This window comes from Hoplias malabaricus, chromosome 4, assembly GCF_029633855.1.
Source record: "Hoplias malabaricus isolate fHopMal1 chromosome 4, fHopMal1.hap1, whole genome shotgun sequence".
Lineage (NCBI taxonomy): Eukaryota > Metazoa > Chordata > Actinopteri > Characiformes > Erythrinidae > Hoplias > Hoplias malabaricus.
In genome coordinates this window covers 17,404,783-17,432,018 of record NC_089803.1, presented here as the reverse complement: position 1 = coordinate 17,432,018, position 27,236 = coordinate 17,404,783, and the positions used below count along the sequence as shown (strand labels likewise).

Genomic DNA, 27,236 nt, shown 5'->3' with positions numbered 1-27,236 from the left:
GGGCTTGCTTTAACATGACCAGGGCAGCAGGAGAAGCACAGCAATGTAATGTGGTTTCCACCGACCGTTGGCACCACAGCTGAGTTTAGTGCGAGGCGACACGGTGTTTGTCTGCGTTATTTATTTATTTTTTTTGGCTCGCTGAATGAATCCATGCCTTGTCTGTTTTTTCCTGGTCTGTGGGGCGATAGAGAGAAGGCAAGAAAGGATGAGTGCCGAGGCCGGGCCTAGGCACACATCTCCCGCTGGCCTTTCTCAAACACAGATCGACAAGAAAGTGGTCCAGATTTGAGAGGACACCGGCCGACGCTAGTGTGTGTTTTCCTTGTTGTTGCTGTGACCGAGTCGCAATATGGTAAGATCCCGGCACGCATCGTGTGTTTATGCTTTTTTGGCTTTCTTCATTTTGCTCTTAGTATTTCGGTCTCTCCTGCCTTTCTGTGTGTGGTTGCATGTGTGTGTTTATCTCTCGCTCTCTCTGTATATGTGGCTTTCCTACCTACTTTACAGGTTCTGCATGTGTTCCAGCCCAGTGCTTTTCCACACTTTAGTCTACACTTATGCCTTCCTACAACACCTTAAACCACATCAAGCCTCACGTTTTGTGGTCACTTTCAATCAGGTCAGCCTTCAGACACAACACACAGACCTACAGTGTTTGTCTGCAGCTTTGGGCCTATCTTTTGAAGCTGTCTTTGTCTGCCCCTAATGGCTTTTCTGACATGATGGCCTTATAGCAAAAGGCTGCTTATAGACCGAGAACGACATGTGCATGGCTGAAAGCCTGCCAGACTGAGCTGGGTTGGCCTTGCGAGGGCCAGGCCTACAGAGTTTCTGCTCCAGGCTTTCTTTCATATAATCAGTCACCTGTGGTCCTTGTACCTGGTTTGAGCTCATTAGGCCTTCGCCGGTCACTGGTATCCAGCGAAGGGCTGCAGGGTTTCATTCCAAAGTTAGCCAGATAACCTAAACCCAGTGTCTAGAAACAGTCTAATTAGCAGTGCCCCTCAGCTCTCATCCTATTGGACAGAAATGACTTCTGGAATTAGGAAATACCTTTGTGGTTTAGATTAGCTGACGTCGAAGATGTCCAGAATGTCCAGTCTGTGTGAAAACACGTCTATTACATTCTCCAGCTAAGTGCTGGCTGTATTCATGTGTATTTGAGAAGATCAAAACATGCTGCTGGACAAGGGTCATCCAGTACAAAATCTGGACGCCCCCAGCTTACAGACATGTTTCATTGAATGTATGCTATCGGTGGGCTGTCCAGTTCTGGTCCTGCAGAGCTGTTGTGGGCAGCATACTATTGCTCAAAGTTGTTTATTAAACTTTCTAGCTAAGTACTTATTTGACTTGGGCATACGTAAGCTGACAAATTATCACAGCTTTGAAAAATGCACTTCCAGACCCAGAGATTGGCCTACGGATGTCAGATTTGATTATCTAAATCATAGCTTTTTTGATAATCAGTCACCATCCATAAACCCTCGGCTTTCATAAGAACAGCCTTTATTTTTCCTGAATACTCTTATTCAGCTAAACCACATGTTGTTACATCAGAAGAGCATACCATATAGCTATTGCACCAGTTTGACTTAATTATGCATGAAGGATTAATTCAGTAGTTTAAAGGTTCGTACAGGACAGTTTAAGGGAGTGCATGTATAACATATTGGACAGAGTGCCCTACGCCTCTATAAATAATAGTTGTTATTGTTATTATAAATGTACACTGTGACATGGCACTGTTATAGATTTGTGAACAAATTTTTTTGGTTGCAAACTGAGCCCGACTTTGCAGTATATCTCTGCCCATTTCTGATTACACCTCTGCATAATTTGATAACCCATTTTACTGGGGTAATAATCATGTTGAATTTGAATTTGTGTGTGTCCTTAGAAGTCAGAAAGTTGTTACTTAAATCAGGCCAGTGGCAGATGGTCCTGGTTTTGGATTGGTCAGTGAAAAATGTCTGTAGTGTGTTGTTGACCAGTGTAAGCTGTAAAACGCAGACTGTACTGGATGGACAGTGCAGTCATAGCTATTATCAGTAGACAAAGTAATGTAAACTCATCTGTAGTTGGGTTTGTAGTGTACAATGCTACATACGTTACACTGTTACTACATACTTATAAGGTATTATAAGAACCAGAAATTCTAGCAGTTGTCTAAGTAATTTATGTATTTATTGTTGTTTTTCTGTTTGTGTTTTTGCCAGAACGGAGCCATGACAACATGAATCAGTCGTACAAAGTGGCTGGCAGGGATGACCTGGGGTGTCTTCCTGACCCGCAGGATCCGCAGGCCCATGACAGCCGCATCATTTCCTGTGGGCTCCACCACGGTGGCGCGAAACGGCAGACGGACCAGCCGTCGGCCGCGAGGCTGCCGAACTCAGTCTACAAGCATTCGGCTCTGTTTTCCACGTCCAGCTACAGCCCACTCAGGAGGATTCAGGATCTGACCAGCATGGTGGGCAGGCCAGATCTGAGCCTGCACGAAAAGGACTTTCATGGGTGCAGCAAAGCACACATGGCCTCTGAGTTTGGCCTGGGTTTGGTCCATTCGCCATTGCCCCACAGCCACGGCGCAGATGAGGGTCAGTACAGGAGCGTCCAGGATCTGGACAAGAACGGCTTCTCCCCCGTCAGCTCTGATAGCCTGGAACACTTCTCGCCCATTCCCAATGGATTTCTGCATTTTGGGTCAAGTCTGTTTGACAGCGGGGACAGCAAGGATGACGAAGATGACGAGGAAGAGGAGGAGGAGGATGATGATGATGATGAGGAGGAGGAGGAGGAAGAAGAGGAAGAGGAGGAGGCAGAGGAGAAAGTCAGGTCTTTTAAATCTTCCTCCAAGAACTGCCCAAAGAGGGACTTGGCAAACGTTAAGCAAACACAAAGTTCCTGTGGCTCAGGGCTTGACCTGAGATCCAACTCAAACAAACACAAACCCTTTAACCCAGTCCCCAAAAGTATTCCCCAGCCAGAACCCACCTCCAGCCCTCCTCCACTGCCCGTCGAGGTCATGCTGGAGGATTTTGACAGTATGGATGATTACTCGGACAGTGATTGTGACCTGCCCAGTACTGAAAACTGTGCATCAATCTTCAACACCAGTCTATCTCAAAGGCCAAGCTCACCATGCGGCAGCCTCTCGAATACTGTAAGCTTTTGTTTGTATCCGTTTCACTAGTTCACATACACATTTTTAATAAGTGGGCACTGTTTAAAAGCTTGTTTATTTGAAACGGATACAATCTGGTAGAAGTTGGAGGACATAAAACATGGGAAAACACAGATCGTGTAGATGAGAAGGGATGGCTATAGCTGTAGATGTTGGTGTAACCAAACCTTACACCGTAACAGTGGAGGGACATATTCCCCCCCTTTTCCACAAGTGAACACAGTTCTAGGGTCTTTATAAAAGTTCTGTGACATGATGTGGTCAAAATACTAGAAGGATCAAACCCCACAGGCCTGTTCAGAATGGTCTCGTCGCCTATTTCTTTAAATGAAAATGAATCACAGGTCAGTTCAGCGCGAGAGCCCAGGAGTCAGAAGGATTTTAGCTGTTTTCGCTCAGTTCTATTTCTACTGTTCTTATTGTTCTCTCTGTTTTTACTCGGTGCTCTACCTGCTCCGTGCTCATTGTATTTTTGACGCAGTTTCACTTTGTCTGTATGCTCTCACATAAACATAGGTCCAGCACTGTGATTGGAGAGATGCAGATGAGGGGGGTGGGACAATACTAGTCCCTGCACTCTATGTAAGATGAGGCGCTAAATCAGAATGACTCGATTTATCCCATGTTTTCTGACACTGACTGATCACAAAAACAGACTGTGTATGCATTGATAGGATAGGATCAGGAAATAAAGGGGTTTACAGATTTCGTAACCTCTGTCATCGCCAGGGAACACACTGTAGGATATGTCCGACTAGGCGAAAAGATCCAAAACATTCTAACATTCTAAAGGGTTAATCCAAACTCAACATTGTCGTTACCGTAGTGATAAAAAGCCAAAGTGAGCTTTCTTGTGATGTCCAGCTTATTTTAATGAACACATAAAGCTTATTTAATTTGAATCTGACTTCTGTAACTTTGTCATAAAGTATGGCTTCAAGATTTTGACCAAAAATAGGCACTGTTTATACAACATTTCAGTGTACAGTTACAGTTCACTTTGGAAAAATCACACGTGGGTGTGTCTGAGAACACCTTGTCAGGTTTTTTACCGGAATACAGCGCCTTCGTCAGCATGGTCGCAACACACACAAAATAAAATCCCTGTGATTCATTTCTGTACCCGTATTACCATCAGTCATTTGACCCTCAGCGTTTGAGGACTTCTGAAGCTGCTGTAGATGCTGAAGTTTGTGGTAGAGGACGTTCGTTTATTGCACATACACACACCCGTTCTGTTTATGTATTCATCTCTTAAGTTGATCTCTTAAGAAATGAAACTAAACTAAAACCACGTGCAGAAATGTCAGGGGCAGCCCCTTTACTGAGAGCCTGGAGGACTGAATGAGTAGTAAATAAACAAAGTAAAATAGGAGAATGTGAGTGTAGCGGAAATGATGGCAAAGATATGTACATTAATTGGTTTATAATATGTGATGGCACTGAGGATTCTGGTGCTGGTTTTATGAAGTCATAGCCCACTTTGGATGAACAGAGAAGGTATACAAAGTTGATTTTCACACAAATCTTTACAACGTGATGTGTTTTGTCCACAAATGACATTACGCTGCAATGTTCTCTACATTTACAATGTTGTTTACTGAAGGTACACACAGTGTAAATGTCCATTCAGAGGTCCAGCAGGCGTCTTACAATCCACTTATGGACCTTGAAGCTTCAACCAAACAATCTACAATTAAAATAAAATACGGTATCGTTCTGTTCCTGAAAAGTACCAAGGCGTATCCATGAGAGACCTGCCACAGTGACAGTTTTTCTGAGAGTTTTTTTTGAGAAATGTTTAAAAAACAAAAAAGAGTTATAGTGTTTACCCCTTTGTATTTGTGAAGCATGGATTCACATTCAGCTGCTGTTCTGTCATTTCTGTGCAGTCTAACAGCCCAAAGAAGAAGCCTCTGCCCAGTGTGAAGTATGCTGTGGGAGATGTTGTGTGGGCAAAGTTCAACCGTAGGCCCTGGTGGCCCTGCCGGGTGTCTATAGAACCGCTGAGTGAGAGCCACACCAGGATGAAAGGTTACTGCTCTTGATCTCTCCAAAGCTTGTGGATGTTTCTACCAAGGGTTAATCAGTATTTGTAGCTACGACTGTAGTGAGTTTGAGGACACCTTAATAGTTTTGTGTATTGTGTGATTAACCTGTAGCGTAATATCCTTTTTGAATCAAAGAATTTCAGTTTATGTGAATTACATTTAACACGTCTTTAGATATTATAATATAGTTTAGAGTTTTTACAGCCTTGTTTTTTTCTGATGTGACCTTTCAGAGCCCAGTCGAAGGCCGTGCCGTCTGTATTTTGTCCGGACATTTGGGGAGATTGTGGACCAAGCATGGGTTTCTGGGAAGGCCACATTCCCTTTTGAAGGAGGCGATCAATTTGAGAAACTCCCCGTGCTCAGGCGACGAGGCAGACAGAAAGACAAGAGTTACAAATACACGGTAATGGCTGGCATTCACTGCACATTCAGTGCCTTACCTACTTGTTTATCCAAATCCAAAGTGATTGATAAGGATGTACCGATATGGGGACTCTGGGATGATGCTTATATCCGGTATTATACATGTACAGATCTGCCAATGCCAGTATATACATAGAATACAGAAAGATAAGATGCCTCTGATTAATATTGTAGACAAGTGTAATATTTATTTATGCAACAGTTTAGCTTCTAACCAACTGTATGCAAACAATAAAATTGAAGGTGTTTCCTGAGGATTGTTAACCACATATATTTCAGCTAACTGCCCATTACATAGACTGGTCACAGCTATAAACGTGCCTTTTATATTAGCTAATTGTTTAGCTAAAGTTCATACATTCATTCATTCATTGTCTAAAACCAATTATCCAGTTCAGGGTCACGGTGGGTTCAGAGCCCAGTCGGAATCACTGGGCGCAAGGGGAACACACCCTGGAGGGGGCGCCAGTCACACATTCACTCACACACATATTCACTATTTAGATAAAGTTAAGTTAAATAAAATGTAATTAACGAGTTTCATTTATTATTAAAAAATTAAAGATATAAACTAGTGCTGGGCGATATGAGCACAAATCAATATCACAATTAATTGTACATTTTCCCACTATTACGATTAATGAACGATCATTTTGTTTTTGTATTTTTGACTCAAAGTTCAGTGACGAGGCTTAAGCTGTAAATATGTTCCATTATTAAAGGTGGGATATTTTTTCTAATGTCGCTGGGAGCTTGTTCCTCTCTTGGGTTTTTAGCACTGTTTATATTTGGCGTGTGATTGTGCTTTGGTCGCTGAAACGGCTTATTCTCAGTGTTTACATTTGGCTTCTTTTTTGTTCAGTGTCGTTCTAATTAAAGTCAAAGCAAAACACGTCCAAACCACAGACGCTGTGTTTGTCTTTGGTACGAGCTGGTTTAGGACGTTTAGGATGCTTCCATGTGGCAGATAGGGGGCAGAATCACGTGACTACAGCTGGGTAGCGTGGTTATAAACATAGACATAGACAGACTTTATTGTCATTCAAATTTACACTGTACAGTGCACATTTAAAGGGACAGTACACGAATACACAGTGGGGACATAACAGAATAATTATAATTGATATAGGCAAGAATACGTCGATTAGAAGTTCTGAATGACGATTTCGAGAAAATGTTGGATTAATTGCCCAGCCCTAATTTAAACTAAAACTAATAAAAATAATAAATAAAAGAAAAAATGTTAATGCAAAAGATTAAACACTAAGAAATACCAATGATAACACAGAGATAAGACTCGGCCTTTGTGCTTCTTCACATTGACAGAGGTGAAACTGTCTGAGCCAAACAGTGGTTTTCTACACCATCATCAGTCTGATTGCTTTTCTTATTTAATATTTTTAAAATTATTATTTATTCTAACAAGAATTTATGTAATTATCTGTCAATACTGATATATAGGGATGGGCAGTGTCCACATTTTGTATACTGTCATAAAATATTAACACTTTGCAATACCACTGTGTGTGTGTTGGGGGGAGGGAGGGGCACTGTCAGGCTGCATGAGACTCATCTGTGAGTCAGTGGTTTTTGTCACTGTGCAGTTCAGCTCATCACAGCCTGACAGTGCACACCGACACATGTTGATCATTAAGACCCCGTTTCTGAGAGAGCAAATTTCAGCGACTGGTGCTAGAGGAACAGAAATGTTTGAAAATAAGGCTCTACGCTGTTTAGAAGCACAGCTGGCCCGTGTGGTTTATCACACCACAGCAGATGATTATCCAGTGAACTGAGGCTCAAAACCCACATAATTAGAGATAAAGCCTCATACCTGTGAGCACAAAGTTGAGGGTTTTGTCTGGTTTTTAGCTTCGTTCCTCTCTCTTTTAACCCAATCTAAGCTCTAATTGTACAAACGTGATGTGCTACTGAACTTGTGTTTTTTTTAATCTCAATGATTTTCAGGTTCCAAAGCGCTTGTTGCCGCTGTGGAAAGCCGGTGTTGAGGAGGCAGAAGCAGCTCTGCCTGATCCTCTCAGCAGTAGACTTCCACCTGCCTCTTTCAGAGAGACACACACACTCATGGAGGAGAAGACGCCCCCGCCTCCACACATCTCCGCAATCCATCCTCTGCCGTCACCCAATCATATTTTCTCCAACGGACACGACCTCCGTGGCCCCAGCCCGCCCAGAGTCAAAGAGACAAGCAGAAAGAAACTGCCCCCTAAGAAGAAAAACAGTTCGCTACTGAAAAGCCCCTTAAAAATGAAAGATAGTTTGTTCTCCAAACTGATGTCGAGCCCCAAGGCAGACGTTCATAAACCACCCGCCAGTGATTTGGAATCAGATTCCAGGGATTGTCCATACCTCGATATTGATTCAGTTCCAAGGATACTGTGTCCGAAACGTTCCGACGAGCAACGGGAAGCAGTGCTGAAGGAAGAGATCAGCCCTGAACCGAAGGTAGAATTTGTTAGGAAAAAACCGAAGAAGGTGCAAAAGAAGGAGAACACAAATGCATCAGTTTCGAAACGCATGCCAAACAGCAAGAGTCTGCCGGAAGGCAAAGTCTCAAACGGCAAGCACTTGGGAAGCACGTCCCCAAGCTTGTCGGATGGGGAGTTCGAGATGCACTCTTTCTACTTGCCTGCAAGCTGTGGGCTCATGTCCAGGGCCCTCGCAGCTTGTGACGAACCAGAAAACAAAGACACAGGTCACAACTCCTCCAGCCATGAATCCCCATCTTCATCTCCAACCACCGCAAATGACCATGAATCATTTTCTCCCGTTGTGGATGTGCCAGAGAGCGCAGAGTATAGTTGGGAGGTGAAAACAGAGGTTCCGGAGGACCTTACACACCTGGCTGTCTCTGATGGCCACGGGGGTTCCACAAATCCCACCGTCCTGAAGCTGACAAGATGTCGGTCAAACAAGAAGCGTGTTCAGAACGGGAATCATTCAAAAGCTAAAGAGCCCAAGGCAGAGTCTTCTCTCTCAGATTCTCTGATAAACGCGGTAAAAATGGAGAAAGAGGCAGTCATTTCCTGCTCCTCTTCTTCCTCCTACACCCCTTCTCCGTCCCCGTTGCTAATGGAGGCTTCATTCAGGGATGCCCAGGAGCTGTCCTTCAAGTCCCTGGTGAAGGAGGAGTGCGTCCTCGATGAGCCCCCTCTGCGCGCCGACTCCAACTACAAGTTCAGCACTTTCCTCATGCTGCTGAAGGACCTGCACGACAGCCGGGAGAAAGAGGGAAGGCCGCTGATCCTTCCACCCACCTCGCCCTCCACACTCATGAAGCAGGAACCTTCGGTGATCCCCACGCAGCCGGATGAGCCTTCCACGACCCCTGAGGACAAGGCTCTCGAGAAGGATCCGGCTCCAGTCGCAGTTCAGAATGGACCTCAAGGGAAGGTGTCTGCCAGCAGCGCCAAGCAAAGTAAATCCAAAACTAAGTCTGCAGGGAAAAAGGAAGCTCAGAAGAAGGACGATGGGAGCAATGTGCTTTCTCAGGTTTCAAACTCCAGCAAGCAACTTAAGAAGCAAACCACGTCTGAAGCACTTGAAGCAAAAGCAACTGTACAGGAGGAGCTTTTGAACTGCCACTCGGAAGCTGCCCCCCAGGCTGGCGCTAGGGGCACCATCTCCACCGTGGCCCCAAAAAAGCGCTGGCAGACGTTCGAGGCTGAAGCTGGAGAGAGCGCCAAGCCAAAGAGCAATCAGGGCATTGTAGTGGAACAGAACTCAGTTAAACTACCCCCCAGGCTCAATGGAGTATTCGAGGAGAGCCTTGACAGCCAAGAGTCCAGTTCTGCAGAAAAAAGAGACGCTTCTGGTGAGTGTCTTGGTTGTAATTGGTAAACAGCTCATGTTTTTAGTTGGACCCAACCACCTGGGGGATATTCCCAAAAACAAGATTTCTCAGTTAGCCAGCTAACCTAAGCCTAAAGTTGAGTATTGTCCAATAGGAATCAACCTGAGCTCTGTTTCTATGCGACAGGCTTGATTTGGGACTTAAGTTATATGGCTAAACTTAGAAATCCTACATTGTGGAATGCCCCACTGGTTAACTGGGCATTAAGTGGTCTGTTTAGTGGATGTGATGCAGATACTGATTGCAAAGTGGTTTTCATGAGGGTTGGAGGTAAACAAATTATAATAATAGAAATCAAAAAAAGATGTTTGGATAAAGGTTATGGTTCCTGTTGCTGTTATTAGGCCTGTCATAATAATTACATTATTGCCTTATTATACAATATATGGACGTTACCTCAGTAATATTCCCTGACCTCAGTATTGCCCATTGTGTTTACTGGCATGAATGAAATGGTGTTATTGCGTTTTTATGCTATTATATTATATTTATATCAGTGGCCTAATATTGTCTAAAAAATTACAATGATATATGATGGATATTGTGAAAGGCCTAGTTGTTATTAGATAGTGTTTACCAAATTGTTGCTAGTTTATAACTATTAATATTTCAGCCATAATCTGCAAATTCCTTAGTAAAGACAGTAGAGGGTCAACAGGTTAGAATGGACCTCACCACATGGAGAACCATGTTCCAGTCCTGGACAGTTGTGTTGAAAGACAAGGTGTACAGCTAATGTACAGTCAAAAATGACAGAAACGACAATAGCTTCACTCAGTTGAGCCAGTCAAACTGATTGCTGGAGGCACATGAGAGTGAGGACAGTGAGGCATGCTCCAAAATAAGGTTTCAGACCAGTCGCAGTATATCAAATGTTTGATTATTTCGACCTGAATTTGGACGTAGTCGCGTAGTGTAAACACTCCCAACAACTCAAGACTAATTGAGTCCCTTCAATAGCCAATGAGAACAGAGCACAGAAAGTAAACACAGGGACGTGCAGTGGAGCTCTACAGTGGAGGACGGATTAAATAGTACAACTATGTGAAACTACAATATATTACATAGTGCTGGATGCACATGTCCCCAATAATAACAAGTATTACCTGTAGGAGACCACAGTGAGCCACAAAACACGCTGTTACAGCCTTTATTCCAACTGTATTCTAATTTTCCATTGCACTTTAAATGATGCAACACTGTGGCGCGTGCTATGACTACCGCTGTTTCTGAACCATTTAAGGTGGAACGTAGGCCAACTATGTGCTATTCTACTAATCTCCAGCTCCCACTGCAGTGTGTAGAGACCATGCGGACTATGTTTTCCCATCCACGACCCAAAGACATTTTTATGTGTTTTTTTTTCTTTGTGGATCTTCACAAATACCCAGTCTGTTTATACTCTGTCGCAACTTTAAATTCAAGCTGTATCTGCACGTCAGTATCTGCTTCATTGGGTGGTTCCCAAAAAGTGCCCTGTGTACTACATGTAGGGACTAGTGGGCCATTTCCAACACACCTATGGGATCGGTGCTCTCTGTGGCCGATGTTGGTTCTGTGTTTAAATGCCAGTATTGGTGCCAATACTGACATGTTCCCAAAACATCAAAAGCATGACTGTGAATCAGCTGGACCTGGATTAGTAACTTGTATTTGAGATGTCACCTGGTTCAGGATAATAGCTGGCTGTGGTGTCTCTCTTGACTGTTTCCCTTGGTGATGCTTCAGAAGGGAGATTTCCTATTGCACTGTACCTACTCGACTCGACTAAGCTCAGCACGGCTCGACGTGTTTTCAGCCCTGGTCCCTTGTCACTTTTTCATTAAAACAGATTCCCCAGGAAATGTAGCTGGCTGATGATGTTGCAACACCCCGTCTCTAATGGGAACTGCAGGCTTTAAAACCCACAAGAACAGCGACAGTAACATCAGCGCTGTTTACTTTTTGTTTTTATTTGGATTGAATGATGCTCTGGGCCCAGTTCTCACAGATCAGTAATTTTTTGGTTCCCTGTTGCACTTCCAGCTTTCCATGACCATGGCGTAATTTTACGAGCTGCAGCTGTGAGTCAGATAAAAACCAATGTGACCGCTACTGTAAACTGGAGGTTTTACAGGCAGTGAGTTTGTGCTTCGTGGTGATTGACAACTCTCTCTTGCCAATCAGAGCTCTGCAAGGTTTACACGTTACCTTTAGTCCCGACTTGTCTCACTTGGAAGTGAACAGGGACTAAATAATGAGCTGTTCCAGGGACCAGGGACCAGATATGACTAATGGGAAACCCAAAAAATATTCAAGCTGATACAAAAAGATAATAATCCTGGACACTGTGTTCATTCCCCACTGTGGTGCATAGCTGACCCATATGCTCTTTGATTTCTTGTCTTTTTTTGCTTGTTGTTGTTGTTCTGCCAAACTCAGAGAGCAAAAGGCTTCGAAAACCGAGTAAGAGGCTGATCGAGTGTAGTGAGGATTATGAGCAGATCTTTACTCCAAAGAAGAAAACGAAGAGAACCCCAGACTCCTGTAAAACAGTAAGAAACCTTTCTATATAACACTGTTCCTAAAGCAGCAGGAGACCATCTTTCCATGTCATTTGTCATTCATAACACAGGAATTTATGAATGCCTTATTTTGCTTGCTTTGGCAGCGTGTGGAACAGGCCGCTGTGGCGTTTACTAATAGTATCCCCTATTTTCCTTGCAGGGGGTTTGGATTAATAACACTAATTTTGGCCAGCAGCCTTTAGAACCTCAACCGGCTGACTGTGTGAGCTCAGCTGCGGGTCAGCTAATCGAGGATTCAGCAACAGAGCCATCTCAGCCTCAGCAGCAGCCTCCTCCAGATGAGCCTGATAACATCCCTTCTTCACTGCCCTCGTCAACACCCTGCAAATCTCCCGCACAAGAAGCAGAACTGCCCGAAAAGAAAACTCGTAAGTGCTGTATCGGACTGTGTACTTTGCTTTGGCTTTGTCTGCCTGTGCCATATTTAATTCCCCGATTCTTATAAATTGCAGCATCTTCAGAAAGAAAACGAAGGAAGACCAACCACAGAATACTGGACGCTGCCATTGAAGAAGAACATCTCAGGACCCCAAAAAAGAAGGTGAAAACAATTTGCAACTGAACTGTCATTGTGCAGAGAGTGGATTAACTGATCCTTTTTATTCACACTGCATTTTATTTCTCTACTTCATCAGGAGTATAAGCTACAGGGTAATGAACCCGAGGAGTCAGATGTCAAAGACTTTCAGGTGGTGGTCTGTTATGTTTGTTATAATTAATGTTTACACTGGTCTAAGTGTTTTGCTCAAACACTTCACTTCAACTTCCCTCTGGCTAATTTTTACATTTAACCCTAGAGTAATGAAGTGCCTGGAACCGCCCTGTCCAGCCCTTCCCCTGTGTCAGGTATGTAACCATTTATTCCTACTATTTTTGTTGTTCATAGAAAACAGATGAACCTTGTAGTTACTGTAATTACTCTTCTGTTGTATGTGGTGGGATTTACTCTGTCACATGTTGTCTGAAGGTATCAAACCTGGACTGGGAGATACACAGACGCCTTCCTCAAATCCACCCACAACACCCAGTGTCCCTCGGATTCGCGAGACCAGACACAGCCGCCATCAAACGGAGCCCAAAACGGCTGAGCGGAATCAGTCAGAAACATTCAGGACTTCAAACGCAGAGGTCAGAGACTCCTTGTGCTTTTATGCCAGAAACATGAGAACGTAACTACCTTCACGGTCCACATGATGCAGTGCTCTCTTCCACTTGAAAAACCACCATAAATTTATTTTGTGTTCTTTTATCCTCGCCTTAAATGATGAAGATGGCCTTCATTCATTCATTCATTCATTCATTGTCTGTAACCCTTATCCAGTTCAGGGTCACGGTGGGTCCAGAGCCTACCTGTGATCACTGGGCGCAAGGCATAACAATGATTTACGAAGCTTTATTTTTATATTCAGACACTTGTGGCAGTATGTAACTTTTGGAGGAGTGTAAGAAACCAATATAGAAACAAATAAATGTTTATCACACACTGCAACTGGCCAAAGTAGAAAAATACCTAATCTTACCTTTAAGTGATCCCTTTAAGAACATGTAGTCAGAAATGTCAAAATGGTTCAGTTCAAAACATAACAAATGGAAAGAGATCTGTCTGACGTCTGTTGGCTTTTGATGTTTCTTTTCAGGTGACTCTCAGTGAGAGTCTTTCAGCTAGGGATTCTTTCGGTGCAGATACGGGGCTGACTAACGGCAGGAAACTGCCTGAGAAAGGAGGAGCTGCGTCCCTGAAAGAAAACGTTTGTCAGGCAAGTGGTCTATGAATCAGATTACAGTGCTTGGCTACATGTAACATTAAATTTAGTGGTTTTTACATGCCGAGTACACCCCATTCTCCTGCTTAAGGTCACTATGTGCTTACTTTTGGGAGATTTAAAATGGCGGAGCATTAAACTTGTTGATTATGTGGCTGGTTATCATTGTAGGCGAATAGATTAAACCTCAGCAGGAGCCATTATTAGCTGCAGTTATTACTTTCACATTCACATCTAGGCTACATGTCAACACATCTACTTGTGCAGGAGTTGCTGTAGTAATAACTAAAGAGCACGCTTATGATTTAGGCTTAGTCTGCATTTATTTCCGTAGCAGGTGCTTGAATGTATTTGAAATGGTTTTCTGCAGGTGTGTGAGAAGACAGGTGAGCTGCTCCTGTGTGAGGGACACTGCTGTGGAGCTTTTCACCTCCAGTGTATCGGCCTCAGTGAGACACCCAAAGGACGCTTCATCTGCCAGGAGTGCACTACAGGTAAACGCAGCCCTCCTCCTTCTCTCCCTGAGGGTGAGTTTGTGACCGTGTCACAGACAGAGATCGTAAATCCTGGAATAAGTCGGCGCTGTTTTAGTGTGTGATGTGACACGCTCCACGATGTGACTTTGTGACCAACGACAGTGTTTGAGATTTTGGTTCATATCTCACAGAGTGAAATACATTCATATTGTGGGTTCATCGCCAGAAAATCAGGGTGAACGAACGAATGAATGAAAGTCTTCTGTTATCACATAATGTATAGTGGGCTTAGGGTGCCCTAAAGGGGGGCTAATAAAATTATGTCAAATCATTAAGTAATTTCAGGTAGTCTTTCTTAAAGCTGTTTTTTGTCACTGTATGACATACTCTTATCTATAACTGTGGACAAATGCTGGCCGAAAAGGATGGTAGTAGCTAGGGGTGATTGTTGAATTTCATGTAGATTTTTTTCAATAAATTATTGGCCGAATTATTAGCTTCTTAAAACTGTGTGGTACAAGTGTACTATTAGAATTTAGATACAGTGTCCTCACCTGGCTTATATAATTTATGCAGTGCTATTGCAACTCATTCATTCATTCATTCATTCATTCTCTGTAAGCGCTTATCCAGTTCAGGGTCGCGGTGGGTCCGGAGCCTACCTGGAATCATGGGGCGCAAGGCGGGAATACACCCTGGAGGGGGCGCCAGTCCTTCACAGGGCAACACAGATACACATTCACATTCACTCACACCTACGGACACTTTCAGTCGCCAATCCACCTACCAACATGTGTTTTTGGACCGTACCCGGAGGAAACCCACGCAGACACAGGGAGAACACACCACACTCCTCACAGACAGTCACCCGGAGGAAACCCACGCAGACACAGGGAGAACACACCACACTCCTCACAGACAGTCACCCGGAGGAAACCTACGCAGACACAGGGAGAACACACCAACTCCTCACAGACAGTCACCCGGAGGAAACCCACACACACACAGGGAGAACACACCACACTCGTCACAGACAGTCACCCGGAGGAAACCCACACAGACACAGGGAGAACACACCACACTCCTCACAGACAGTCACCCGGAGCGGGACTCGAACCCACAATCTCCAGGTCCCTGGAGCTGTGTGACTGCGACACTAACCTATTCAGTGCGTGTGTACATTAATTTGGCGATCTGGAGCTTACCAACCCACACACTGAAATTAAACCACCCAGTGTTGATGTGAGAGAGCGAAGATGAGGTCACAAGCACAGGAAAAAAGCACAGTAAAAACGAAGAAAATATCATGTAAAGGAACAGGTTCTGAAAGCGACCGTTCTGAACAGGTCTGTTTACACTGAGAGGACAATGCTGCTGTGGTGTTTGACCCTTGTGGTATTTTGAGAAAAGGACTAAATATGGATGTACAAAATATATGTAGGTGAGAACTGCACCTAACAGAGTAAGAGAAGCCAGTTCTATGTTTTTACGTCAGAGTTTTGAGCATTTCTCTTCAAGCATGTTCAGTGTGAATCTGTATCATGTGTTAATTCATCACCTCGTTTCTAATGCACTCCTGTGCTCTCTCCCAGGTGTGCACACATGTTTTGTGTGTAAGGAGTCTGGCAAGGACGTGCGGCGGTGCATGATCCCTGTGTGTGGGAAGTTCTACCACGCAGAGTGTATTCTGAAATACGCCCCCACGGTCCCGCAGAATCGAGGCTTTCGCTGCTCTCTCCACGTCTGCCTGGCCTGCTACATCACCAACCCCAACAACCCCTCCATCTCCAAAGGTGAGAGAGATGCCCTCCTTTTAGCGTGGGAGTGTGTGTGTGTGTGGGAGGAGACGAGGGGCGTTAGAGGTCATTTAGAGTTCACAGAGTTGGTATGTATGCAGTGCATTGCCAGAGAATAATAAAATCCAAACCACCAAAGTGAGAAAGGGTTAAAGGAGATTAATTTCTGAAAAATAAAAATAAATAAATAAATAAATAAATACATTACAGATGCTTATGTATAGAATAAATGTGTAAACTCTGTAGTTTCTGTGAGGAATAAAATTTGAGGAATAAAACATTCAAAAATCCAGATCTGAAGTTGGTGAATAACGCTATATTATCCTTGAAAATCTGACCCATATAATGTGGAGCTTAACTTTTGAATATGGTGTAGGTAGATGATTTAGTGAAATGATGTATGCTTTTCTGTGTAAATACAATGATTATGCCACATTCTTCTTAGCCATGAACGTCCAAAATGTATTAACTTCCTGGTTTGTGTAGGGTTAGTTTTCTTCAATCTGGCAACCTGGCTTGTCAGTATCACAGATTGCTCCTTTAAAATGAATATAGTAAAAAAGAGACAATGGCCAATCAACAGATATTTTTTGGGAATTTGTCTTGTTTTGAATCATTGTATGTAATGTTTCTAATCTGGAATTTCATCTCCCATTTAGAACAAGGTATTTATGTCTGTGGCTGTTTCCCATTGTTTGCGGTTGTATGTGTGCTGCAGGTCGTCTGACCCGCTGTGTGCGCTGTCCGGTGGCCTACCACGCTAACGACTACTGCATGGCGGCTGGCAGCGTCCCACTGGCCAACAACAGCTTTCTGTGTCCAAACCATTTCACCCCCCGCAAGGGCTGCAAGAACCACGAACACATCAACGTCAGCTGGTGCTTCGTCTGCTCTGAAGGTATTGTCCAGCATCCAGCTGTTTTAGATTACACTCAACACACATACGTTTTATTTTAAGTATTAGAGAGTCTGCTTATAGGCATCGTAAAAAGACTAAAGAATGATTTTTATTAATGAAAAACAAGCTTGAATGTACAACACCAACTTCTCATGAAATTCAGATTGTGATTGAAATGTCTCCTCTTCTACTTAAAGCACGGGAGACTTCATCTTAACTGCATATATGAGAAATAATTAAAGCAACACTAGGCAGTAGTTAACCTTAAAATTACAGCTTCAAAACCAGTGGGACCAGTGAGAAGCTTCTATCATTGCTGCCCTGGGCTCAGAACTGCAGAAACAGCACTATGTAACTCTTGGAGGAGGGTACACACCCCTTGATTTCACCCTTTGATACAGGACAGTGCTGTAAAAGTGAATTAAACTCTGCAACTGTAGGAGCCCAGGAGCCAAAATGCCAACTCTGTGAAGTAGTGTTTAAAGATGTGTCCATCGTTGGGGCCCTAAGATGGTATATGATTATGGTTAATAATAAATTCTGTTGATAAACATTCAGAAGGCCTAAGCCACCCCTCTACTGATTTGAAACTCTGTTTTGAAGAAGCCTTTTGTATTTTGCTGTTTTGCGTAACACCTCCTGTGCTGTAGGGGGCAGTCTGCTTTGCTGTGAGTCCTGTCCTGCTGCTTTCCATCGCGAGTGTCTGAACATCGACATGCCCCAGGGCAGCTGGTACTGCAACGACTGCCGAGCAGGAAAGAAGCCCCACTATAAAGACATCCTGTGGGTCAAAGTAGGCCGCTACAGGTTAGTGTCATCTCTGCCTTGCGGCAGCTTCATTTCCAAATCAAATGTGGCCCTTTTCGCATTCAAATGGCCTCTTTAACGCCCTTTCCGCTGCCTTGTTTTGGACTGTGCAGGTGGTGGCCCGCTGAGGTCAGTCTGCCTAAAAACGTTCCAGAGAACATCATCCGCATGAAGCATGAAGTGGGGGAGTTCCCGGTGCACTTCTTCGGCTCCAAAGACTACGTGTGGACCTACCAGGCTCGCTGCTTCCCCTACATGGAGGGAGACGCCAACAACATTGAGAAAATGGGAAAGGGCACGGACGCCATCTACAAGAAAGGTGTTCATAATAATTACTTTATGGGAGGACAGTTATTTTCACCTATGTTTTTTCCCCCCAGTGTTGTGGAACAGTCATGATTCTGACACCTAGTGGTCTGGATGTGTCAGGGGTTCTTGTACTAATTCTTGTGGAGAATAAACTGTTTCATTCAGGATGTAGAAAGCGGATTGAATGTTCATCTTGTGAATCGCACAAGTAAAATGATTTTTGTTTGTACAGCTTTAAACGAAGCGGCTGAGCGGTTCAGAGAGTTGCAGGCTGAGAAGGAGATGAGGCAGCTTCAGGAGGACAGGAAGAATGACAAGAAGCCCCCACCATACAGACACATAAAGGTATGTCCCACAGATAAAGGCATGAATTATATTATGTTGGCAGACTAACAAGAATTACCACTAAAATACAAGGAAACTAGTAGATTAGATAAAGGCACAAATCACAAAACAAAAAGAGAATAAACAGAGATTCAACACAATAGAACTGTGCAGCCGTCCTGTGTAGAGACATAAAGAAAGTACAATGAAGGTACATAATCCTATAATTTGTTATAGTTTATATTATGGCTATACAATATATGAGAATGAGACTGTGAGCACTGTGCAGAAGTCTTAGGCACCTAAGATAATTATAGATATTTAATCTAATATTTATTATATTTATGATATATATTTAATCTAGGTCTAAACAAAATATCCCCAAATTGTCTAATGGTGGATGGAGGTTGGTGCCAAAGAAAAATGACATAAAATGAAATGAACTACATATAATCACGGCTCAAACTAAACTAAACTAAACTAATCCAAAAACACAACTGTGGCACCCGCCCCTGACCTTGTGTGCATAGACAAAGTGCTTCCTATGTGAGTAAATGTATAAGGCGCCCCAAATACCCCTTCAACACAATAGAATCACACGTTGTGATCAAGAGGAGAGCAATACTAAAACAGAGACATGACTGTAGTGTCTACCGTGCAAATTCAACGCGGGAAAACAACTACACAGTCATACACGGAGCCAAAACGCATTAAAAACCACGCTCACAGTGCATTCACGGCCACAAAACCACAAACACTCGACTCACACAAACACTCGGCTCACACAAACACTCGGCTCACACAAACACTCGGCTCACACAAACACTCGGCTCACACAAACACTCGGCTCACACAAACACTCGGCTCACACAAACACTCGGCTCACACAAACATTCCTACTGCCCCTGCTTCGTTTCACCGCTGTTCTTTTAACTTGAAAAGCCCGCCTCTTCCGGGCTCATCGGAGGTTGTGATTGGTGGTTTGGCGTCAGTAAAAAGGAACTCCATTGGTTGCCGCGTGGAGAGCAGCCAATCATACGTTCGTGCACCATGGTCCAGCGTGAGGGAGGCCTGAGAGAAAAGAGAGGGAAAAAAAACCCCAAAAAAACAAAACACAAAACAAAACGCATGTGCACTCAGTGCATGAGTTAGTTTGTTTCTTTTCTTCTGTATTTGTTTTTGCTGTATTTAATCAGTTCTATCTATCTATCTATCTATCTATCTATCTATCTATCTATCTATCTATCTATTTCTTCTCCAGTCTTGTTTTCTCTCTCTTTTTTTTTTAGTCAGAATTCTTATTTCTCGACTCTCATTGTGTATGATTTGCCCTGTTTATCCACAACTTTGCGCTCTCACATAAACACGGGTCCAGCACTGTGATTGACGAGACTCAGACGAGGTGGTGGGACAACTCTAAAGTCTCAGCGCTTGTTGTCAGAAGCAGGGCATGATGAGAATGACTTGATGTATCCCATGTTTTTAGGCCCGTGGAAACTGACTGCCTGGTCTTGTCTCTCGTGGGTTGGTAGGCTCCAGATCCCCAATATAACATGCACATAAACTGAACAAGAGGGTTTTCGTATGTCCCCTTTGAGAAGAGCTGGAATTAGTCTCATTCCATAACTTGGCAGAGTTTATATCGAGGGCACTTTCCAAATGATGTTCTCCTGTGCTTTAAATGTCTCTCTCTTCTGTAGACCACGTTTTAATCTCAGTCTCACACTAACCGCGTTATGTTCCTGTTGTATGTAGGTGAACCGGCCGATAGGAAAGGTGCAGATTTTGACTGCGGACTTGTCGGAAATCCCTCGCTGTAACTGCAAAGCCTCGGACGAGAACCCGTGCGGCATGGACTCGGAGTGTATCAACAGAATGCTGATGTACGAGTGCCACCCTCAGGTGTGTGCGGCTGGAGAGCGCTGTCAGAACCAGTGCTTCACCAAGCGCGAGTACAGCCTGGTGGAGATCTTCCGCACACTGTCCCGCGGCTGGGGGCTGCGCAGCGTCAACGATATCAAGAAGGTCAGGCTGCTTCACGTTTGTGTTTGTTACAGTCCTTTTTACATGATGTGTGTCTTTTGATTGTTGTACCTTGTACTTTAGGGACAGCATTTTTGCGCAGTTGTCCTCTCACTACAACAATTCACTCCATCAACCACGGCATTGGCACACGGTAGCCTCATGACCCATTTATTCATGCACGTTAGCCACATTAGCTCCGATAAAGGATCAAACTTCACATAGGATACGCTCCTTAAATTAACAGTAGTTAGTATATTTAGCTTAATCCTCTGGTGTTAAATTTACAACTTAATAGGAATACAACAGTAATAGGAAGAATAGGGATTCTGTCATTGCACTGCAGAACCTGCACTATGTAACTCTTGGAGGAGTGTAGGTGAGTTTAGCTGCTGTATTGTGCACTCACTCCTGACACAGATGTTCAGCTGGGCACACACTGCTTTTGATACCTTCATAGGAAAAGCCCTTTGTTTGAAGATGTAATCTAAGTCCTTCTCAGAGAGTGGGGACAAGATGCCTATTAATACTCTTAATTTCAGAAGAAACCCTGGCTGACCCGAAGTGTCTCTCTGCTGTCTCTCAGGGCGCCTTTGTGAGCGAGTACGTGGGTGAGGTCATCGATGAAGAGGAGTGTCGAGCCAGGATCAAACATGCACAGGAGAACGACATCAGCAACTTCTACATGCTCACACTGGACAAGGTCAGCCACTCATGACCTGCTGTAGACTCCTTGTTTAAAGGCCTGTGGACAGACAGCAGAGTTTTCAGATCTGCTCTGGGAGCCTTTATTGTCTGTTAGTGTGAGTGAGTGTGTGTGAATGTGTGAGACTGGGTGAGTGTGTGAGTTTTAGTATCTAAACTCTGAAATATTTGTTATTGTGTTGTGGGGTTAAGTGAAGGTTGGGGAGCTTGCAGACTGCACTGCGTGACCTTTGTGTTCCACTCCTAGCATTCATTAATGCACAGTTCTGCTCTCTGTAGGAATGTGTATCTAAATGTTTTATTAATTCACGCTGCATGGTGCTCTTTCCTGCCTGCAGGATCGCATAATTGATGCGGGGCCGAAGGGAAACCAAGCGCGCTTCATGAACCACTGCTGCCAGCCCAACTGTGAGACGCAGAAATGGACAGTGAACGGGGACACGCGAGTGGGCCTCTTTGCTCTGGTGGATGTCCCTGCAGGTGAGAGTCAGGCACTATACAGAGGCTTCCAACTGTGGCAGATGGACGTTTAAGTTCAACGTAGATATGCACCAAAGTCATTTTCAACTGGTAGTTCATGCAGCAGATGGGTTTCCCTTTGAGCAGTAGTTGCTCTCAGGACTTCTTCCTCGTGTTCTTAGACAATATTTCCTTTTGAGCCTTGGTTCCTCTCGTGGGGTTGAAGACTTTTTCTTGCCTGTGCAAAATACCGCTGCTGATGTTTAATGGTGTTTCTTCTTAGGCGTGGAGCTCACCTTCAACTATAACCTTGAGTGTCTGGGGAATGGCAAGACTGTGTGTAAATGTGGGGCACCAAACTGCAGCGGTTTCCTGGGAGTGCGACCCAAGGTATGCGGCGATTACCTGTAGATTACTAATTATAGCATGCAGTTGGGCATATGTTATTGTTTCAGGTGAAACATGAAGTGCTCTAATCTTTGAGATGATTACTCTTAATTACAGATTTGAGTTTGAATTTCAGTACTGAGTGAGTGCAGTGTGTCTTTTCTGGAAACTCATATTTGTGTGTGCCATAGAACCAGCCACCGTCGGAGGACAAAGGCCGCAAGATGAAGAAGAAAGTATCTGGGAAGAGGAAGAGTCAGCTGGAGGTGGTAAAGGAACGAGAGGACGAGTGTTTTTACTGCGGTGATGGTGGCCAGATCATCTCCTGCAAAAAGCCTGGTTGTCCCAAAGTTTATCACGCAGACTGCCTGAACCTGGTCAAAAGACCTGCAGGTAAATGAGGCCTGTCAATTACGACACTTTTCCACTTCATGGTACCTGCTCTACTCGCTTTTTGGCTCATTGTCCCCGGTCACATTTTCAAAAGCATTAAACCCCCCCCCCCCCCCCCCCGCCTACCGAAATGTAGCTGGTGATGTCATATAACAGTGTCTCTACCCGGAACTGCTGACATTCAAAACAACAGCGTAACAGCGGCAGCAGTAACATTTAAGCACTGCTTACTCATTGTGAATTCTCTTTTTGTTGTTGTTTGGGACTGAACACAGCTCCATGCCCTAGTTCAGACAGAACAATAGAGATTTTTTTTGTTCCTTGTTGCACTGTCCAGCACTTGCTGGAGTGTTTTCTTGGCCACAAATCCAAGGAGAGTTTGAACCTGAGCGGTCGTTTTGACTGTGAGTTTGTGTTGGAGTTCTGCATCTCGTTGTGATTGACTCTGTGAGGTTTACAAGTCACATTTAGTCCCTAAAAGTCTTGCTTGGAACCACCAGCAAGCGGGTACAAAAAAAAACGTAGGTAAAAAAGGTGCCCGGTACGCAAGTACATAGTTAAAATTAAAATAAAAAGTTAAACAGTGGTGTAGTGTGAAATGGCTCAACACAAAGACATTTAACAGATTTCTTTACTCTAGTGATGATAGGAACAAGAGGTTACAGTGTCTGCGGAGAGAGAGAAAGAGAAGTGAGACCTGAGCTGAAACAGCAGCTTGTGTCGCTGGATTGAAGCTGCTGATTCTTCAGGGGTGAGCTGTGTGTGGCTCATTCTCCTTTAAAAGGAACAGGTGCTGAAACCAGGCTGTGTAGACAGGGGCAGAACGCTGCTGTGGTGTTTGATCTTGGTGATATTTTGAGGAAAGCATTTCACACGTTTCATTAAGCCTCTGGTGCCCCCTAGTGTTCAATTGTGAAAATGAATAAGAGTAAATCATTTTTTAATATATATTATAGGTTAATACTTCTCTCAAAACTCATGTACATCAAACAAAAACCTTTCTACATCTATAACATATTTGTATCTAGTTATGGGAAAAGTCATTTTCAAATAATTACCCCATAGTACCTTGCAGTAAAATACTCACTGAGGCTTTAATCTGTCTCCAGGTCGCTGGGAGTGCCCGTGGCATCAGTGTAACGAGTGCGGCCGCGAGGCGGCCTCCTACTGCGAAATGTGTCCCAACTCCTACTGCAAGCAGCACCGCGACGGCATGCTCTTCATCTCCAAACTGGACGGAAAGCTGTCCTGCAGCGAGCATGACCCGTGCGGCCCCGACCCGCTGGAGCCGGGGGAAATCCGCGAGTACGTGCCCGGGACGCCCATCCTCCAGCAGCTGCCCAATCTCGGATGTCCTGGACTGTCGGTGGCCAGATTACCGCCAGCTGCCATGTCAATGGCCACTCATCTTTACATCCCTGCACCTAGCAGACCCGGCTATTGTAGCCAGCGAGGGTCATTCGACGAGGAGGTCGTGATGGACAGCACAGTGCTCCCTGCTGCCTCTTCGAATCGTAAAGAGGTGAAAGAAGAAGACGTAGGGGAGGAAGAGGGAGAGGTGGTGGAAGGAGTGATCGGGGATGAAGGCGACGACGAGGAACTGGAGATTATAGGCGAAGAAGATGAGGAGGACGAGGCAGAGGAGGGCGCGTACTACAAGGACTTGGAGTCTGAGGATGACGAGGAGGAGGAGGAGGAGGAGGACGGAGAGGGGTCTGACGATTGGGGGGACGAGTGTGTGGACGACGACTTTGACACTGAAGGTCTAGGAGAGGTGGTAATGGAGCCAGAGGCATCCTAGGAGGAAGGGGAAGCTCTTGCGTTCTGAAATCCATCCATCAGTCGCACGCTCCTTCTCACTGGGCCACCTCCTCTGCAGGCCACGGCCAGAAGGGGGCAGTAGTAAGCAGTGAGCGAGAGAAGCGGGGACAGTACCAGAGGCTGTATTCACAAAGGATCTCGCCAGAGTGCTGTTTCTGGGTCAGTCGTGCTTTTGTAGCACACGGTAACAAAAGCCGAGGAGGCTGATCCTAGATCAGCACTCCTTTCTGGAGGTGCTTAGTGAATAGGCCCTAGAGATTGTCTAGTTAGTTCTCAGCTGAATACAGAGTGACTCTTTTAAATCTAACGGACATGTGCAACGTGCTGAGGTAGATTACGGGGATCAGCTTGCCTTCTCTACCCTAGTCCTCTTTTACAGCTCCATAAAGGGGACTGGAAGTGGTGCTGTGGGCCTTTGACTGGTTTTGTCAGTCAGAAGTCCAGTAGTGGGTGTAAAGTTACTGTCTGGTGCTCTTTTTTTTTATTTTTTTATTTTTTATTATTATTTTATTTTTAATTATTTTTCCACCAACTGTTTACATTTTTGTCTTTGACAGAACATGAACCCAACGAGTGACATCCAGCGCATCGTACGGTCATGTATGGGGCAGCAACACTTAACGCAGTGTCTTAAGAAGCGATACTCTGGCGATATCTCTGATGCACTTTCGGACGCCAGTCGTGCTTTTTCTGTCCAGTTCGTAGGTTCTCATTTTCCACAGCAGTAGATGTGGAATTCAGTACACAGCAGCGGATTACAATTCGAAAAGCCCTTGGTCTTAATCCAGGGTCCTAAGCTTAGATTAAGAGGAATTTCTGATAAAATTAAGCACCCGAGATTCAGTTTAGATCAAGATTTAAACCATGTTTTAAGCAAATACCTTTTATCATGATGTATTTAATGACACACACATCTGATTTTAAAAGTGGGAGTAACAGTGGCTCAAAATACACACACATTGTGTACAGAAGTAGCCTGGGCCCCCGTGTGGCCGTTCCTGACGCTCGAAATCCCGCACTTTAAAGGGACTGACTTGGCCCCGGTAATGATTTGGCCCCACCTCACTCTCCTTAACAACTGGTGCTGGTACTGGGCTCCACGGCGACAGAGAAACCCCTGTTTGTCCAATCATAGAAAGAACTCGCAGAGGGAATGAATCAGTTTCCGTTTTGGTGAAGCATGTTTTCTAAAATATTAATATTTAAAAATCCCGAGGTGACACTTTGTGGCTAAAATGAAAGACATCTTGCGTCATCATTCCATGCAGTTTCAGGTTTCGTGTCCGCGATTCATTTTTGTGTGTGCCCTGATCAGTAAGGTGCACATCTCAGCTTCATTACCTTCCTTTGAGGTATGCTTCACATCTTCAGTTCTGTGGTGAAAGCAGATCTATCAACAGTTAAGCGCATTTTAGATATGGATTTGGCTCTAACCGACTGGGAGAACACGTCCCTTCTACTTTTCTCTTCATGATATGAATTCATTAAACACAGACCCTGCAGTGAAGCAAAATAAAGCACCCAAATGCTTCCTCCCTTTGCAGGACGCGAGGTTGAATTGTGCACGCACACTAATTGCACATTGAAAACTCCAAGGTCGTCCTCTTTTCTGAACATCGGGGCAAAGTATGTCATGCTGATGGTTCGAGAGGTGCCTCTTAAAAACATTTTTGCACTTTTTTCACAATTTTTCCAGGATCTGCGAGGCAGAGAGAGCTGCAAATCATGCTTGTGAAAAGGGTTCAGGTTTTGAATAGTTCTCACACTGGTGCTTTTGCTGGGTTTTCCTCCACTTTGAACACAAACAGACCCATCAATTAGGTTTTACATGCTGCAGACGTTAAAGAGCATGCTGGCTGTGTCTGAACAGTTTAAATGAAGCCACCTGATTGTTTTGTCTTTTCCGTGTGTTGCCTGATCGATGGTGCCCATGTGGATTCATATACTCTCTGCCAGGACGCATTTAAGTCCAATATTTGGGGACAGCCTTTACTTTAAAGTGCACCCTCTGTTAACACATGTGCAGAGCTTTATATCTCCATAAAAAAATGAAATGAAATCGGACAAGTGTCGCAGTCACACAGCTCCAGGGACCCGGAGGTTGTGGGTTCGATTCCTGCTCCGGGTGACTGTCTGTGAGGAGTGTTCTCTCTGTGTCTGCGTGGGTTTCCTCCGGGTGACTGTCTGTGAGGAGTGTGGTGTGTTCTCCCTGTGTCTGTGTGGGTTTCCTCCGGGTGACTGTCTGTGAGGAGTGTGGTGTGTTCTCCCTGTGTCTGCGTGGGTTTCCTCCGGGTGCTCCGGTTTCCTCCCACAGTCCAAAAACACACGTTGGTAGGTGGATTGGTGACTCAAAAGTGTCCGTAGGTGTGTGTGAGTGTGTGTGTTGCCCTGTGAAGGACCTGGAATCATTGCGCTCAATGATTCCAGGTAGGCTCTGGACCCACCGCGACCCTGAAATGGATAAACGGTTACAGATAATGGATGGATGGATGAAATCGGACATTCTGGAGCAAATCAGCATGAGTGAAAGGTCACCAAGGTCAATGGCAATCATCGCTGTCCAAAGAAAAACATGTTTCTCAGAAATAGTAATAACCCTCTTGACTTTCAATAGACGTCAGTGTAAAAAGGCTATTACAAATCATATTGGAGCATTCCTATTGGTCCATTCATCATGAAATTGTAAAAAAAAAAGACAGTTATATGCACAGAGGTATGGCCTTGTGCTACAGATAAATGAATGAAAGAAGCTGATAGGAAAGAGGGTTTTTTTTTGAGCTATTGGGACACAGTCAGCATGATGTTCTCTGTCTGCTTTACTACATCCATGTGATCGCTAATAGCGCTTGTTAAGACATGGCTACATATCCAACACAGATTAGTGCACAAATACTGTAGGCAACACACGGTTGTTGTTGCTGTTAATGGGGTTCATGGGTTGAGTTCCATTCCAGTACCTACACGGCTG

The 27,236-nt window shown here is 44.4% G+C and overlaps 1 protein-coding gene across 1 annotated transcript; it reads left to right on the top strand.

Moving 5' to 3' along the window:
- The first annotated feature begins 55 nt into the window (after positions 1–55).
- On the top strand, positions 56–24,248 carry nsd1a (nuclear receptor binding SET domain protein 1a). Its single transcript, XM_066668760.1, has 24 exons — positions 56–355; positions 2,223–3,169; positions 5,083–5,224; positions 5,475–5,647; positions 7,636–9,502; positions 11,963–12,075; positions 12,248–12,476; positions 12,561–12,649; positions 12,744–12,797; positions 12,906–12,954; positions 13,076–13,236; positions 13,746–13,865; positions 14,242–14,365; positions 15,940–16,140; positions 16,862–17,041; positions 17,692–17,848; positions 17,962–18,167; positions 18,390–18,502; positions 20,237–20,506; positions 21,090–21,206; positions 21,547–21,688; positions 21,951–22,057; positions 22,246–22,447; positions 23,557–24,248. Exons 2-24 carry the CDS (start codon positions 2,240–2,242, stop codon positions 24,246–24,248), a joined length of 6,438 nt encoding a protein of 2,145 aa, XP_066524857.1. The 5' UTR covers positions 56–355; positions 2,223–2,239.
- Positions 24,249–27,236: the final 2,988 nt, after the last annotated feature.

What these genes read in the sequence shown, in the direction of transcription:
- nsd1a (XM_066668760.1), top strand. Translation starts at nt 2,240, where the DNA reads ATGAATCAGTCGTACAAAGTGGCTGGCAGGGATGACCTGGGGTGTCTT. An exon ending in TGAAAGAAAACGTTTGTCAG is followed by an intron (nt 13,866 to 14,241) that starts GCAAGTGGTCTA and finishes GGTTTTCTGCAG; the next exon opens with GTGTGTGAGAAGACAGGTGA. An exon ending in GTCAAAGTAGGCCGCTACAG is followed by an intron (nt 17,849 to 17,961) that starts GTTAGTGTCATC and finishes TGGACTGTGCAG; the next exon opens with GTGGTGGCCCGCTGAGGTCA.